Source organism: Phaethon aethereus, assembly GCF_964289735.1.
Source record: "Phaethon aethereus genome assembly, chromosome: 3".
Lineage (NCBI taxonomy): Eukaryota > Metazoa > Chordata > Aves > Phaethontiformes > Phaethontidae > Phaethon > Phaethon aethereus.
This window is the reverse complement of record NC_138576.1, coordinates 50,147,073-50,164,949: the sequence shown is the minus strand read 5'-3', so window position 1 is coordinate 50,164,949 and position 17,877 is coordinate 50,147,073. Positions and strand designations below refer to the sequence as shown.

The 17,877-nt window shown below is 36.6% G+C and overlaps 1 protein-coding gene across 4 annotated transcripts in view; it reads left to right on the top strand.

Moving 5' to 3' along the window:
- The window catches only part of HACE1 (HECT domain and ankyrin repeat containing E3 ubiquitin protein ligase 1), a gene marked incomplete at its 5' end in the record, with an annotated part of 49,800 nt that overhangs the window by 14,747 nt on the left and 17,176 nt on the right, over positions 1 to 17,877 (top strand). For 3 of the 4 annotated variants that reach the window (XM_081997552.1, XM_081997551.1, XM_081997550.1), the window contains 4 exons: positions 2,168 to 2,269; positions 4,380 to 4,486; positions 8,859 to 9,009; positions 15,127 to 15,464. In XM_081997552.1, coding sequence (XP_081853678.1) covers positions 2,168 to 2,269; positions 4,380 to 4,486; positions 8,859 to 9,009; positions 15,127 to 15,464 — 698 coding nt within the window. Of the gene's footprint in view, positions 1 to 2,167; positions 2,270 to 4,379; positions 4,487 to 8,858; positions 9,106 to 15,126; positions 15,465 to 17,877 lie in introns of all 4 variants that reach the window. The other variant, XM_081997549.1, reaches the window with a different exon arrangement.

Here is a 17,877-nt window from a genome sequence, read left to right as displayed (position 1 = left end):
CTTAACTGTTAAAGGTAAGGGGTAAAGGCATGCCGAAAGGAGTGTTTTTTTAATCTCAACTAATGTACTTTCTTTTGAAGAGATATTACAAATAAACAAAACTTACATGGTGCTGACTCATACTTTTCAAAGGTATTCCGAATACTATATCTGGATGGTGAAAAAGGAACAAAAATCTTAAGCTTCAAGTGCTGTGCAAAATGCAGTCTTTCTTGCTTCATACCAAATATTATTTGTACTGCTTGCTAGGGTGTCTTTTCTTGATTTGTGAACACTTACACCTTCTTCTGTAGGATCAGTTTAAGGTCAGTGTGTAAATAACATGTAATGAATGAATAGAAGCTTTTGAACCTTTGCTAGTAATCAGCAGACTAGAAAACTCTGAACTGGAGACTGAAAAAAACCCCCCAAAAACCCCAAACCACTGCAGTTGGTGGACATCATATTACCTGGTGCATGTCATTAGTTTGGCAGGATAAAGTTGAAATGTTCAAATCTTTTGCTGTACTACCAGATTAAAATAATATAAAATTCTTTAATTTCTGGCGATTCCTCATAGGACTAAGACCTGCAGTTGAAGTAGCTGTGTGTATGTGGTAGAGATTGCTGTCTTCAGTACCCATGGGATATTTTTGGAATGTTTAACTCCGTAAAACTTCATTTCATAGACTACCTGTGGAAGGTGTTGATCAAGTTAGGTTACAACATTTCTTTTTGGAGATAAGAAATCCTAGTAAGTCCTCAGCTCTGGTCGCTCAGAAGTGCTAGGTCACTATACTGTCTCAACTACTGACTCAACTGTGAAGCTCAGAGTTAGATTTTTCTCTTTATTATGGCAGAATGACTTACTATTACCATAAAAGCACATGAAGTCTCTTCAGTTCTGAGGCTTCCTGTAACCACAGGAAAGAAAGTATATCAGTGTGTACTTAATGGTACTATTCTTAGTTTTTATGATTAGTGTTTTGAATGTCTGCTTCAGTCTCCAGTTTTCTGATCTCTAGACCACCACTTTATACATCAAAATTCTGTCAACTTTTTTTAGGTGTGAGTAGTGACACCTGGTGTTTGCTGTTTTGTAGTGATGATCATACTGTGTTCAAGATCATCTAGTTTACAAGCTTATGTTGCTAAGTAAAAAAGGAGAAAACAAAACATTTTCTTTCCTTTTACATCACATCAAGGGGTTTATTGTTTGCTTATAGGTTTGCTTTTCAGAGTAGATACACATTTTTTTAGAAGATTGAAATTATAGATTCATATAGTTCTTGTCAACATGGTGTTACCTTGATTTTGAAGAGCTGACTTTCATTAATTCTTGCAGATTCTGGGTGGTTTCAATTTTAATACTGAAGTTTTTGGCACCAGGAACAATTAAATGAATCTGTTCCCGTTGAAGCAAGTTATGACCTGTCATGCAAAGAGAAGGAGCCTCTGGAGTTGCAGCATTTAATATATTACATGGTCATCTTACCAATGGATAATTTGATGTATATTCAAGTGTTAGGGGCCTGCTTAAAAATGCAACTGTGTTAAATAAGAGCTGATACAAATAAACCACAAATTTAAGTTCTGTTCTATCAAAAAAACCCATTTTTCTCAAAAGGTTGTGAAGTTAGTCTGAGCTGTTGATCTAAGGCACAGGTGGAATCATACAAGTGTATTAATTTTGAAGTTAAATAAACTCATGATAGGGTTATCCTATTTCTTCCTTTAACAAGTCAGATTTGTGCCTTATGTACCTTTAGGAAAATACTTGTTTTGAGGGATTAAAGTCTGGGTGCAATTAGGTAGACATGTGTCATCCATCAGCAACGGGAGAAGAAGCTAAATATTGCACTGTTTTTAATAACTGGTAAATTGTTGGGGGAAATGTTGAAATGTAACTTTGGCTTTCTAAATAGGAAACTGCTTCAAAAAAAAGAAAGGGAGCAGAGGTATGTGAGCTGATACACTGAAAGAATTTGATTCCATCATCTCCCGAATATTTTGTGTCTAACCTTGATACATTATTGAATTTCACTTTGTTTTAGGATTGTATTTCTACTTTTAGTATTAAAAAATATATATTTCTAATCCTCAGTAGGTTTTAATGCCTATAATAGTGTAAAACCCAATTCTAATGTTTCTTTTTAATTAAATGTTTTTTCGAACTATTGCTTTTCAGGGTGGGTATGGAGAGACTTGTGAAGTCTTAATACAGTATCATCCCAGACTTTTCCAGACAATAATTCAAATGACGCAGAATGAAGATCTACGGGAAAACATGGTAATACAGTATCATGTGTCTTAAAGTTATTGGTCTGTCTGTGTTGCGGAGATCTCATTGTTTAATATGAGTGTCCTGATTAGAAGACACTACCAGCAGTTGACTGTCAGTGCCACAGTAGTTGACCACTATGTACTTTTCTTTCCTCCATGGAAAATGTAACCAATTTTATTTGGTTATTATTGCTGTAGATTAAACTATTCTGTTCCTTTTTCAGTGGTTCTTTTATTATGGTGGGGTAGTGCAATCTAAAGCAAAGAAAAAGCAAGGAAAATTATTTTTGTTTCTTGATTGTGTAGGGGGAAGGAAGCATGGGTTGCTTTTTTCCCCTTCCAAATCTAGCTAGCTGTGGGGTTTTAATATATTGTTTGCTTGAAAATAACTGCAAACAGTATTACAGACTGTAAATTAAAAAAAAAAATAGATTTAGTAAGGTATTGGTTGCTACTTCACTGAGCTTCTTTTGCTAGATTTTTAAAGTTTTTATTGTTCTCTGTAATCTCATTACTTCCACTACAAAACTGAGGATTTATAAGTCTGTGTAGAAATGGTGTTTAAATTCCTGAGAAAGGGTTGAGTTTTCCAAAGTAAAATGACAGAGAGAATTCTCAAAGGGTATATTAGAAACATGGAGAGATGGTGTAGAGGTTTTCAAATAAGAGAAAGTTAAACGACTGAAACCATGGAACAAAAAAGACCTTCTACAGAAAGGTAAATGGCAAAAGCATACTACCATATATTGTACAAGCAAAGACCATAAACAAGAAAAATGAATGTTTTGTCTGTCTGAGTAATGGTGGAGGCATGTGCAAAACCGAAGTCTGAATGAGAGTGTATGCAAAATATATTAGACAATACATGGTATAGTTATACTTCACTGCCAAAATGGAAGCATATTTTAAGTATGGTTTTCTGTGGCCAAGTCTGAGCTGTTCTGCCCAAAGTATTGGATAATGATGAGTTCATATTACCTGAAAGTGATGACATGAAGAGATTGGATGTATGTTAGAAGTCAGGGCTCACATTCTAAATGTTCTTGACAAACTGGGAAAAATTATTGACAGGCTGCATGGAGAAAGAGACTGCCTTAGACATTTGTAGCTAGAGATTCAACTGAACCCTGAGGAAAAACTTTCACATGGTCAAGGAAATATTAGAAGAGATAACTTTGTGAAACTGCCAGGCTTCCAGAGTAGAAGACACCTAAAAACCGGGTAGGCAAATTGGGCAAGCCAGTTTGGATTGCAGATACAAGTGCTCCTGCCAGAGTGTTGGACTAGATTACCTTCGTGAGATTTCTTTTCATTCTATCTTTCTGAAGTTCTGTGAGAAGGATTACCAACCTTTCTGAAAGTGAGAGAGAAGGGAGTAAATGAGGATACAGTAGGAATGCATGAAGAACAGTGCCACTGAAGAGTTAACTTATCTGCAAAAAAATAGTGTAGGCTGGAGAAAAATGTAGAACAAAGGAGCTGAAGACAGGGCAGTGTCTGGGCGTTTGCAACATCTAGTCTTTGCGAGCGAAGTGATGGTATTAGCAAAAAAAGGGCAATTTTGAGAAGAGGGTAATCATAACAATTATTGATTGGCAGGGTATGACTTCTTATCCAAGGAAGGACATTCAGTATCTGGAGCAAAAAAGAAGGTAGTGAGAGCAAACTGTAGGATCCAGGGTTCATTTACACTGTGTCATAAGCTAATCAAGGAGTGAACTGGGCAGAAAGGTAAATTTTATGAATTATGAAACTCAAGATACGCTCTCAGCTTTCAGAAGTTGAAAGTGTATCCCACTCATTTTTCAGATGAAGTTATTCTTAAGAATTAATAATACATGGTTAAGCATTCAGCATTCATAGCATTCTGTAATATTACATATCCTGTAGTACATACATTGACAACAGAATGTGTATCTTTTCAGAGCAGAATGTGTATCTTTTCAGTAATCTTTGTAAATTATAATGAAACATTAACTAAAGTTTGATTAGACGTTGGACAATATAGACCTGTATTAATATTGCTACACATTAATGCTAGGGTGATAATGTTCTAAATTAAATGTTGATTTGATGCTCCATGACACTGTGCAATTTCTTTTGTTTTAATGTATCAGTTACGGCAAGTTCTGGAACACTTGTCTCAGCAGAGTGAAAGCCAGTATCTTAAAATCCTAACAAGTCTTGCTGAAGTTGCTACAACAAATGGTCACAAACTGCTTAGGTAAGTGTGAGAGGATCATAAGTAGGTTGATAAACTACTTGGTAGTTAGTGCTACTTAATAATCTAAACTATCTAATGCTGGACACATGCTGGAGTAGGTGGATCTCAAATCTGATTCTGTATAACAGCATCTGTTTAGATCACTATATTCATGAGGGCTTCAGGAAAGAAAGTTGGTGTCCTTGTATAGCTACAGGCACCTAGAAACTTGAGTTGCAGAGAAGTGTATTTTTTGTTTGGTTTGTCTGTCAGCTCTAGGAAGGGAAGCTTTTTAGACAACTATCAATAATTGCTTTTTTTTTCCTTCTCCTTTTTTCTTCTCTTACACATCTTTGCTTTCTGCATGCTGTCCTTATACATGTGAGGAGAGTTTTTTTTACTTTAGACACTTGTCTGTCTGCTGGCTCTGATTTCTTTCCATGGCTACTAATATGAGACCAAAAATTTCATCTACCAGTGTGCTGTCTCAGCAGCACAAAGAAGAAACACATAAAATAGGCAAGAATATTTTCCTAGTACACTTCCCTGTTTTTTATGGCATTTGTTTGAGGGAGTTTATGCAAAACGTCTCATCTGTAATCTGTTGGAACACCACTAACATTTTACTGTTTTCAGTAGCTAGCAGAATTTGCTCTGACCTTTATGCTTTACTAGACGCTAAGAAAATCTTTTCCGAAAGAGGTCAAGAGTCAGAAAGAATGCCTTACTAACATGTTCTGGCTGGCTTCTTGGAAAAGAGTGCTCTGTAATTGGAGAGGCCCATCAGTATAGGTTGTAAAGGAATAAGACCTTGAATGCTTCTTTCCAACTGGGGCTGGAGCATGAGGATCCTATGGGTTAGATGGATACTAAATAATATAGTCTTAGTTCTAGGCGCTTTTTTTTTTTCCCCCTTCACCATCAGTCATGTTAAATTTGGATGGAGCTCGTAGATAGCAGGTCATAACTCCCAGACAATGCTAGGAAATTCATGACTGCATTCATCACAATCTTGTTCTGATGAGCATTCGCCTCGATGAATGAGCATAAAAGACTTAAACCCCTCAAACGTTTGGGGTTAAAGTGCATAGACATATTAATGACATTTTGTTGTTGCACAGATAACTTTTTGAAGAACTTTGGCTGTTGTTGGGCTTCAATGTCTAATCAGCTTAAATTGTAACACATTCTTTTTGTTTCCAGACTTCATTAGAGCCAATAGATCTCCCGCAAATAAACTATGATAAAGCATAAAACCATTCTGCAGGAAAGGGTTTCAAACTTGCTTTGTATGCGGACATTGTCAGAAGCTATGGTAGCTGGATTAGATCATATGAGGCAGTATTTATTTCTATTTCAATATCTTCAGTGATAAATTAAACTGATTGTGTGTTTAGATTTGATTTATTACTGTTACTGCTCCTGAGTATTGAGCAATGTTCCCTCAGTATGGCTGTAGAAACAGTATCTATGTGCCTGTACTGTCTCTGAATTTGAGCTGGTACGTACTCCTGTGTTGTGGCATGTATGTTGACTAGCGGAGGCTGAAGACAAGTTGGAAGCTTTGGATTGGATGGGCAGGCATTTCCAGAGATGCTGGTACTTAGGGTGTCCTGTGGACTCTTACTGGCCCACATCTCTGGTACTTCGTGTTTTGTAGTGTGTCACAGGGGAAATGGAATTATTTTCTTTTTCTATTACAAGAAACAGTATGACAAAAACTGTGTCTCAGTTCTCTCCAGTTCTGTTTGCTGTCAGAGGCTTCAATCTTTACTTTAGCTAAGTTACTTTATTATTAATGTAATGAAGATGAAGGTAGTACTTGGTGAATACAGACCTCTGAGCTTGGGCCTCTTTCTGGTCCTTCCAACAAATAGTATGTAAAATGCACTCTATGCAAAAACCTCCAATAATGATACTCTTGCATGGCTGAACTAGTATCATCACTGTTAGTTTCCTGGGTGCTATCCCGCAGCCCACTGCTGTTGAGTTTGTTGGTTGTGTAGTTCGAAAGTGTCTTAAGTTGTTTTTTGTAATGCTTCTAGCAGGTAGCCAGCAGTGCCACCAAGCTTCTGCCTGAGGACTTCTGCCTTGAACACCAGCAAGGACCCCGTTCAGTTAGCGTAACCTCCATTGCATATTTCCTCTTTCAGAGAAATTATTGTAGTATGACATGATTTGGTCTTGCTGGTGCAGATTGGGCCTAGCTGGATGTTTACAAATATGCTAGTAAAAGCTTCAGTAAACTATTAAAAGCACTTCAAAGTTTCCTGTTTATGTAAGTCCTTTTTTTGGAGACCAGGAAATTTAAACCAAAATTTCACCAGGAAAACACTGCTGCTGAGGGATGATATACCTCAGTTGAAATTTTTTTTCCAGTACTTAAGTTAGCTTCTTGAGGTAACTTCTTGTATTTATAGATTCTTTTGGTATACAAGCAAAGATTTTTTTTTTTGAGTTTGTTTTGTTTTTTTTTCTAAAGCTTAGTTTGTGGCTGTGACCAGGGCTTCTGGTAAAATAATTGTGGCCCACCAGCCAGGGAATTTTCATTACCTGGTTGAAAACTGTTGTGGTTTAGCCCCAGTCGGCAACTAAGCACCACAGAGCCGCTTGCTCACCATCCCCCCGCCACCCCAGTGGGATGGGTGAGAGAATTGGGAGAGTAAAAGTGAGAACACTTGTGGGTTGAGATAAGAACAGTTTAATAATTGAAATATAATGATAAAAATTATAATGAAAAAGAAAACAACAAAAAGAGAGAAATAAAACACAAGACAGACAAGTGGTGCAAATGAAAAACAGTTGCTCACCACAAACTGACCGATGCCTGCCTAGTCCTCGAGCAGTGATTGTCCACCCCTGGCCTACTCACCCCAGTTTATATACTGAGCATGACATCGTATGGAGTATGCCTTTGGCCAGTTTGGATCAGCTGTCCTGGCTGTGCCCCCTCCCAGCTTCTTGTGGACCTCCTCACAGGTGGAGTATGGGAAGCTGAGAAGTTCTTGGCTTAGTATAAGCACTGCTCAGCAACAACTAAAACATCAGTGTGTCATCAATGTTATTGTCATACTAAATCCAAAACACAGCACTATGCCAGCTACTAGAAAGAAAATTAACTCTATGCCAGCCAAAACCAGGACAAAAACTTAACATTCCTACTCTTGCATTGTTTACTCTTTGTATTCCTTTCTTAATTAGATTTACTGAAAACTTAATCTGATTGAAGTCTAAATTGAGACAAGATAGTTGTACTTCGTATATCAGTTTGGTTGAATTCTTAGTGTGTGCCTTTTTTTAAAATTAACACCTCGCTGGCAGTCATTAAAATGTGGTGCTATAAGCAAGTAAGTCTTTTGCTTTTACCCATGCAGTAGGGAGAGTGAGGTCATGATAGGTACTGTGATGTTACAAGTAGCTATGTTTCAGATTTGTGAACTGATGGATTAGTAGTTGCATCAGAGGTTTACAGCATCGTCTAAGGTGTCAGTTTTCTGGTATATACTGACCTTACAGTTAAAAAGCATGCTTTTAAGTTGCAGGTACTTTAAGGGTAGAACTGAATATATACTCACTTGTGTAATATTTATAAGTGAGTAGAGTTCAATAGACAAGTTTCAATTTCTTGCAGTTTTTATGTGTTCAAGATAAAAGAATTCTTCCTGCTTGGTGTTTAAAGAAAGAAAACTAAATTGAATTTGATGGAGAATCATGAACTCATGAATATCTCAGATTCTACACTGTATTTGTACAGAGTTCAGTGTTGGCCAGTTCAGTTAAGAAGGCATAAAATTTTTAATATATTTATTGGGTAAATAAAAAGCATATTGGTGCTTTTATGCAGGATCTTTTGGATCATGTTTCTTTTGAGTGGAAATAGTGCCATCTTTACCATCCTGATCCCTTGTCTAATTGAGGTAGTTAATGGGCATTTAGGATAGTAGCTAGGTGAGGATGGGATGAGGCAGCATATCTGATTAGTCAGTACACTTTTACCATTGCATGCTATATTTTCTGTATTGAAGAACATTTTCAACTGGATATCCCCGTTTTTCAACATTGAGATCCTTACTGTAGTAAGTTGAATTTCTTACCTGTGGCTCGTAAGATGTGTACATGTATGTAGAAACTAATGAAGTATTTTTCAAGATATGGAATTTCCTGTTTATTTCACTTCTAGTTAAAATTTTGAGTATGTGGTAGTAAAATTATAGCGCTCTTGTTTGATGTTTGGGGTTGGTGCAGGAAAGAAAAACTAAAAGTCATTAGGGTTTAAAGATTAGGGTTTTTTTCAGCATGTGTGTCAGACCCTACCATTAGATTGTGTACTCCTTAATATATTAAATTTTTTCATCTAGGAAAAGAAACTTAAATATTCCATTTTTTCCCCCAGCTTGTCAAGTAATTATGAAGCTCAAATGAAGAGTCTCTTAAGGATCGTGAGGATATTTTGCCATGTCTTTCGCATTGGCCCATCCTCTCCCAGTAATGGAAATGACATGGGCTACAATGGAAATAAAACTCCAAGAAGTCAGGTGTTCAAGGTCAGAAAAGTATATGATGTTGTTAGGAAGATAGACGTTAAAGAGATGAATTTCACAAAGCATGCATTCATTAATCAGACATCTCATGAACAGGAAGTAAGTTTGGTTGATGTCCCTATCCCTTTTTAAGTTAAACTCACCTCTTTCCTTCTCCTTAATGATTTTTTCCACTGGATTCATTTGACCACTGATGCACATCTCATCTTATGATTTCTGTTTATTTCTTGTTTAATGTATTGTTTATTAGATGTTGAAGGCTTAGTTACTCAGCTGATTTTGGTAAATTTTGTTTTCATTTCTATTATTTTATTTAAGACTGTAGTAATCTCAAAATGTGGTAATACTAATATACTAGATTGTATTAATGTAATTTCAAAATGGTATTTGGAGAATCATTGTGAGTTCTAACCATTGAGCTTAATCCAGCTTCACAAGGTAAATGGAAATAATTGAATTCTTAATCTGTTCATCGTTTTTGCTGTGATCATGAAGTTTTTTTCCCAAGCTGTTCTTGAATTTTTTTATTACTTGCTTTGAAACATACCAGCTTACTACCACTCTCATAAGGTTATTGATTCTCAGCTGTTTTCAAACACTTGCTTTAGATGCTTGCCATTTAGATATTTAATTCCTGAGGGTGTGTGGGTTTTTTTTTTTAATACTTATTGATTGAGGAGGGCCATTGTATAAAATCGTAGCTTGCCTTTCTGTAAAGCAGCTCTGGTTTCCTGTGTGCCACTCAATCTGTGTTGGGTATATAACTGACGTAATATTCAGAGCACATAAATAATAAGAACTAAAGGGTAAAGTCTCTTTTTTCTCCCCCATCTCCCTCCATCCTCTTATATGGCATAGTTCATATCACCAAATTTAGATGCCAATGATAATATGAGAATTTTCCTTAAACTTTGCATTTCAGGGTGTTCTGAAAATGATATTTTGAAATTACTGCATTTATTTGATGATATGATGTATTCATCAGGTTACTTGTAATGACTTTTATGACAGAGCTATATTGATAAGATCATGAAAGATGATACTCTAATTCTAACTTTGTTTAGTTAAGTAGCTCTGTTTTTGTTTAAATTTTTAATCTTGAAAAGAAGGAAAGCATTATTCTATTGAAAAATAAACAAGTGTGTTTTTATGGTGGCAAAATAGTTTTAATAATGAATTGATTTATATAATGAATATAAAACATTATTTTTCATACTCAAGCATTAGTGTGCAAAATGTAATGCATTGTACAGTATGCAATGTAATAATTGTCCTTTAGAGTTGTTCACTAAAATATGTTGAGCTAGATTGGCACATGGTGGCCAGAAACAAAGCCCTACCCCAATCGCAAGAATAACTTTATTAAATACAGCATTTTCTAAGTTTTAATGAAAAATGGTTTAAATATACCAGATTAAACTACAAGCAGATGTTAAATGCATTTAATACACAAACTGTCTGCACTGAGATATTCTGTTACCTTTCTGTGTATTCTGCTACTTTTTTTTTTCTCAAGGTTTTAGGAGTAACTGACCCCATCTCCTTGCATTTTATGTTTGCTTATAGGACAAAAAGGAAATAAAATGAAGGTTGCATGCTTTTCAACTCCAGATCACTTCAGAACTCACTATTAAAACAAAAACATTCAATCTCAATTTGCAAAGGAAGTTGTATTTCATCAGAATCACTTATCTGTGTGCCCAAACTACTTTGTATGCTGAAAGAATTGTTTCTTAATTTAGTATGGAGTTAAGTCTTTTGTGGTAGTTTTATATTACATAACTAGCACAGTTGTCTCAGAAAATATCAATAATTCTTAATTGTGTAAAAACACTTTTTTAATAAGAGCAAAACATATACTACTGTTGCATTAGCTAACAATACAAAAATTTCAGGATGATTTAAAAATTATTATTGCTGTTATTTTAATTCAGTTATGTTAGAAGTATTAAAAGTGAGGCAGCCCTTCATTAGGGCCACTGTTGTCTTCGTGATACTTTTAAGGTTGATTTACATTTCAAACTTTAACACAAAACTGCTGATGAGAATTTATTTTCATTTGAGAAAGGGGCATACTGGTCTGGCCACGCTGGGTTAATCTTCAGTTGTGGTTGGACTAGCTTATTCTTCCCTGAATTTACAGTAACTGGATAGTGGGACATAGTTGAGTCAATTGGGTGACTTCCCATTCTCTCTTATTCCTACCTTCCCTTCCCTTTCCTTTTCCTTTTTTGTCCTTTCCTTGAAAATGTAGTTGTGATGATCCTTTTTGCCTTTTGGGAGAAGGGAAAAAAGCCCACTGTATCTCTAGATTATTACAGTTGTAGAGAGGCTACTTGAAAACCTGGCAGTTGTATGTCTTTGTTGGTACCGGTACTTGCATGTGGGACATGCAGGTCACTGCAACAGAACTCCTTTTCTGGTTTTTGTTTTATTTGCGTTTTCTTGAATATAGGCTATGTAACTGTTCAGTACAGACTAAGGAAACCACAGAGGTTGCTGGTCCAAAACAGGAGTTAAATCTGTTTTAATAAAGTCAACAGGAAATGTAAATAATTTAAATTTGAGATAAATATTTGAAATTTCAGAGCAAAGTAGCTTTAAATTGGAATTTCACAGAATCGTTAAGGTTGGAAAAGACCTTTAAGATCATCAAGACCAACCATCAACCCAATACCACCATGCCCACTAAACCATGTCCTGAAATTTGCTGCTGATTTTAAAATTCAGTTGTGGGGATAAATGCTGTAGATAATTTGAATTTTGATACAGGTTTTATGGGGAAAAACAAGTCTCAGACTGCTGGTTCATGTGCTATGTAAGGTCTTGGGTACTTTCCAGAGCACAAGAAGAGTATACAGGTCACTACCCTCTTCTGTGAATGCTGTTTGTTTGAGTGAGTGAAGACTTCTATTGTCTTTCTTTACCATATAGGAAGCTAATTTGTTCTTCAATACTGTCTTCTTTCAAGAATGGACCTGGAAACTTTTATCTGGGGAGAACAGAGGGTAGCAGTGACAGGAGTTCTGTCTTGTGGTGCTCTTGTGGGATATGCGAAAGACCATTATCAGGCCTTATTGCATGGTATAAGGGATTGTTTCTCTCCCTTCTGAATGAACTCTTGTTAGATCCAAATAGATCTGTATCTGATGACCTTCAAAGATGTACGTCATAACTCGTTTTAAAAAGCTGGTGCAAGAGCATATTTTATCCAGTAAAAGAAAGGAAGTAAAACTTTTTTCTGACTTATTTCTTAATTCTGTGTTAAGGTTTTCTGTGTTACCACATTGATTGAACATATTTTGAAGAGTTGGCACGGTAATCTGGTTTAGAAGGGATAGAAAATGTGAGTGTATCTTGATCTGAGGCTACTGAGGAATGTTAGTGCTTGACAAAGACAAGAAAATCATGGGGCCATCTTTGCTTTACTGAAGTTCGCTGTATGTAATTCATTACAGGCCTGGTCAATTCAGGCCTATCCAAATGTTTTAAAGTGGAAACACTAGCTAATTAAGGTACAGTCTTGTACTGACCTTGCAAGAAATAAGATCATCATTGAATTTTGACACCCAATCTTAAAACAAGCTACTGCTAACTCAAATGACATCCTACCAGTGAGAAACTTTATGACTAGTAATTTTGACCAGGTTTACATTCATTACTTTTTCATGTATCATTCTTCCAATTGCTGTTTAGTTTGATCACATATTAGGGAAAATTGCTGCAAAATGTCGCTGTCTGGTTGAACAAAGTTTGGAAGCCCGTAACGTTTTTTCCTTATTTCAGATATGATTCTTTTCTAGAATTGGATTGACTTCTCTGCTGTGACACAGTCACTTCATGGATTAGTGATCTCCTGCTCCCTGTGTCTTAAAAGACTATCTGTCACCTGGCAAAAGATTTTGCTCCAATGTCACAGTTTGAATATGGGTTTGATTTCTAGTGTCTTGCTCTCTAAGCGGGTAAAGTGGAAGGCGTTGCATAGCTAAGTCCTTGCATTTGAGAGATGAGATGTGCAGCCGTAAAAGCTTGGTACTTGATCAGATTCAGATGTATAATTCTAAAGAAACTTTTCTCAGGTGCGAGATATGAAAACTGAAGGTTGGGCGGAGCTCTGTGTTTAATATGTGGTTCATAGTAAGAATTGACGGAAGAATGCTGACTTGTAGTTGTGAGAAAATACTGCTAACGGTTTGATTGATTATGGCCATATTATGCTCGAAAAGGTCTGATCATGCATGCTAACATAAAATGCTGACAGCCATGGATATGTGGAGGTGGTGGGCAATATTTAGAGGAGCGCTTTATATCCTGAAGTTAGACTAGAAAAAAAGAAAGTGAAATGTTGAAGTTGCTGTGCTTGACTATACTTCTGAATGAGTTTGTGATCAGAATCTGTGGAAAAACTAGCTTTGGAAAAACAAATGAGTTGCAGGAATTCTGAAAAGCTAGCTAGGTCTGTGGGAAATAAAAGATAAAACATAAGATACCAGCGGAAAAATGGTGTCAGGCAGACTAACCATGGAAAAGTTTGGGAGAAGGAAACTACACTTCAGTGTCCTATTAAATAGCTACCCAGTTGCTTGTGAGTTACATGTTAAGAACACAGCTGCATTTTAATTCTTCCATATATTCAGTGAGTCCGTAAGAAAGTTTTGCTACATTATGCTTTGTGGGGAAGGTCTGACAAGTAGGTCTTGGAAAGACGTTAACTTGATCCTGTATGGCAGACATTTATGTTGAAAATGGTGCCTACACTGGAGGTATTCAGATCACCATTTGAGAAATGTGTGGTCCCTAGGAGCACAAGGATTGAGTGAGCATCATGCTGTATGTTGAGCAAAGCCTGCCAGTCTTAGAGACCACGCTGGCTTTCCCCAAACGTCATCTTGGGAGTAAATGGAAGCATAATGGTAAATCTTTTAATGGTAAATGTCAACAGAATTTTTTAATACATAGCTTTTATGAGAAGTAATTTATTGTGTGTTGAGAGCTATTAGATGTACTGACAGTGCTCCAGATAGTGTAGACTTCTGGTACAGTATGCTGCAAATAGCTCTTAATTTTTAAAGGCAACTTTAGAAGATGAGAACATAATTTTCAATACCTGCGAAGTCTTTGAATGCTTTTAATTGGTGAAAAATGTTGATGTTACAGTAATATATGGAAAAAGGTGTGCATTTAGAAGTTCGCTCTTACTTTTGGAACTGTATGAAAGACTTGAGTCAGAATTGCCTCCCTGTAGGATACACATCGCTGTACTCACTAGACTGTGCGCTTGTGAAACATCACCTTAAACACCATTAAGTGACAGCACAGTCAACCCTCATGTTTTTTTGAAATGCTCATGTGAAAGCCCCAGGTCTCTCGGACCTTCTTCTCTGCAGTAGGCCTGCATCTCAGAGCAAATGTGTAATGATGGGGTTGTACCAGATTTTGTTTATATTGGTTTTAAGCTGGTGGCAGTGAATAAAGAATGACTTTGTTCAAATAAAATAAAATTTATAGCTTTAAAAATTGACATGTGAATCTACTGATCCTTGTTTCTATTTCATAAAGCTAGCTCTTAGTGACCCTTACTCTAAGACATCTGAGATACTATCAAAATGATCTGTATGAGCTCACACTATGCATAAAGCACATCTTGCTAGGTATGTGCATGTGTCTAAATCTCAGTGGCATTTTCTGGGATTTGCTCCATTTGCCTGGTACAGGGACCTTCTTTGACCAGGGCCTTAAAAAAGAACTGACATTCTGGAAACTCAACATGTGTGTTACTGTCTCTCTGCTTGACTGCAGCAGTAGTGTGCGGAGGCCAACCAGGAGGCCAAACTCTGTTAAATAGTTCGGTGTTTCACCCTTTCTAAATTATTTTATCTTGATTCCACCTGCTGCCTGATTATTTTCCTTCTATCTGAAATCTTCTCTGTGCTCTAAGGCTACAAGTACAGAATTTCTTATGAGTATTTGACTCTTTATCTCTAACATGACTTCTAAAGGATCATTTAAAGTTTCTAATTGTGCATTATATTTATTTGCCTTAAAAGAATTATCACATCATTAATATTATCTAATATGAACATGTTCCTTTTTTGTCTGTTTTCCATGTGTTTATTGCAGCCGCTGGAACTGCTCTGGCATTCTCTAGATGAGTGGCTTGTTCTTATAGCCACAGAGCTGATGAAAAACAAAAGGGACTCTGCCAACATTACTTCTATTTTACTGAAGCAAAAAGGACCAGATCAGCAAGATGCTACTCCTACACCTTCCTTTGCCACTGCAGGAACCGAGGGCAGAAAAGAGCTATCCACTGATGCTGGCGAGTTGAAAACATACGATGTTCCTGGGAAGCAGGAAGCTTGTACTGATTGCCAGGATGTTATCTCCATGACAGCAAACAGACTAAGTGCTGTCATTCAAGCGTTTTACATGTGTTGTTCCTGTCAGATGCCTCAGGGGTAAGGAGGGGATCCTGTTTGTTACCTTAACTGTTACCATTTTAAAATCATATATACTTTCATGGAAGAATGTTGGTGCTGACCAGAGGATATTAGTGACAGTCAGGGGTGTGGTTTTTTTAATGCTGTCCCTAGTTCAGTTTGAATGATTCCCCCCCTGGGCTTTAATGGCACCAAACAGCACAGCAAATTTTCCATAGTGCTGCTGCCTGTGAACGTAGCTGCATTGGGGCAGATTTCTATTGAATGTCTAACGGGTGTTTGTAATCATGTGGTATACTTGCAGGTAATGTAATTTTGATGTCTTGAAACTTAGCTTTCTTGTTGTTGGTTCTTAATGTGAAATTATCCCTGAATTTAATGTGGTTATCCAACAACAGCTATAAGCTCAGAAAAAAGTGGGAATTATCTTTTGTGTATGAAAATCACAGCTGGGGCAAAACTTTTTTGGCTATATTGCAGAAGTCTATAACAAAGGGAGTTCAGTCTCAAAGTAATGCTCACTTGGAATCTTGGTTGGCAAATATAGTTTTGTGTGGAGCAAGCACTACAACTTAAGTAAATTAAATAACATCAGTGTCTAGTTTAAAAAGGAAAAGTAGCGTGTCCACTGTAACTTGGTCTGTCCAAGATTGTTACGGGTTATATTGTGAACTTGCAAGGAAGGGATCCTTTGACCCTCTTGAGTGGAGGATTAGGCAAGTATGGTATTACAAGCTCCCTGAGGAATCTGGCAGCAAGTTTCCCATTACATGATGACTCTTCGTTATTCCCAGCCGCTGTAACTGTTTTTCTTCCTCTGCCAAACCTAGTGGAATAAAAGCTTTCACACTGTCCTGTACTGTTTGTCTGGGACACACTCAAAGATTATCTGGGAATCAGCACGTTCCACAAACCCCTCAGTGCTTTCAATTTTAGTTTTACTCCACCTTGAAAAAGGAACTGCTGGCTAGCTATTTCCCTTGAAATCTCCAGCTAACCTTGCTAAGATTAAATAATTCTTTACTGTCATTTTCAGCAGCCAAATGAAAAGCAGAAATGTTTATAGAAGTAATTAAGTACCTTCTTTGCCCCACTCCTCCCCACGATTTACCTCTTCATGTGAAAATTCCATTGGAGAAGTGACTGTCTCCCTGTGTCCAGGTGACTTGCTGATGCAGTCTGTGCAAGGGTCTGATAGGTCTGTCCCATAATTTACACTTCAGGTTAGAGAGAACTCCTGTGGATACTACATAAGTTTAATTGAGAGTGGTTATCCTAGAAACTAGGAGAGTAAGAACTGTTTCAGTGACAACTGGGAGAATTCCCTGGGATGCAGGAAAGTAAAGGTCGAGCGCACCTGAATTTTGTGTTGCTTTAGGGCTTTTCAGAACTATGTAGAGAAGTACAAAGATCTGAGACTTAATCTGTTTTACTGAGGTTTTCATATTAATAGGAATAACTGGCAGCAGTACTGCATTACACCATTGTGCCACCTTCAAATAACATTTGAAATTATAACGAATGACATTTTCAGACAAAATTTAAAATGTCTCTAATGTTAGATTTGAGTATCTTTAATGGAGGACAGTAAACTGAGCTCAGTTTTCCATTGTTCCTTAATATTCATACAATAAAGATGGCATTTCATGCTTAAATGGAAAATTAGCTAGTTAACAACATTTGAACTACTGATGTTGTTTTCTTTAACTTGTCATGATTGCTTTTCTGCAAATACTGATACTGAATCCAGGCATTCCTTAATATACTGAAATACAATGTTCCAAGTTTTTCAGCATCAAAACTGACGAGTGTATGCTAGTGTGTTTTCCTCTTCTCTGTATATTGCATCTTACAGCCTGTGTGGCAATTTACAGGTAGAGAGAATTCATTGCCTTTCAGGAAGGACTTCCTTTTAGTAGTTTAATATTTTCAGATCATCTCTCAGACCAGAAGTATGTTTAAAATGTTCATATTTGGTCTCTGGAAGATTTTATTTGCTTGTTTGTTTTTTGTGTGGGAAGGATATGGTGAGACTTGTTTCTTCAAAACAAAGTAAGGGACAGAAGAAAAATAGCTCAGTTTTATGTAAAATAAGCAGCTCTTGTCTAAATTGGTGAGGGAAACACGAACAGTTCTGGGATTGTTATCCTGGACTACTTAAAGTACTATTTTTCACAACCTTTCAAGGCACTTGAGAGGGTTTTATTCTTGTTTGCAAGTATTCATTAGCTTTTGCTGAAACTAAAGGATCCAATTAAGAATTTATCTTTTTTTTAAAATGCAGAACATAGATGTAAATAAATGGAGTAAAATTTGCACCCATGTTAACCCTTCCCTGGTTCTCTCTCTCTCTATATATAGGAGAAAAAAATAAAACTCCATACTAGCGTACGAGATGCTTGCCGGGCAAGTAGTTTTGCTATTTCGTGAA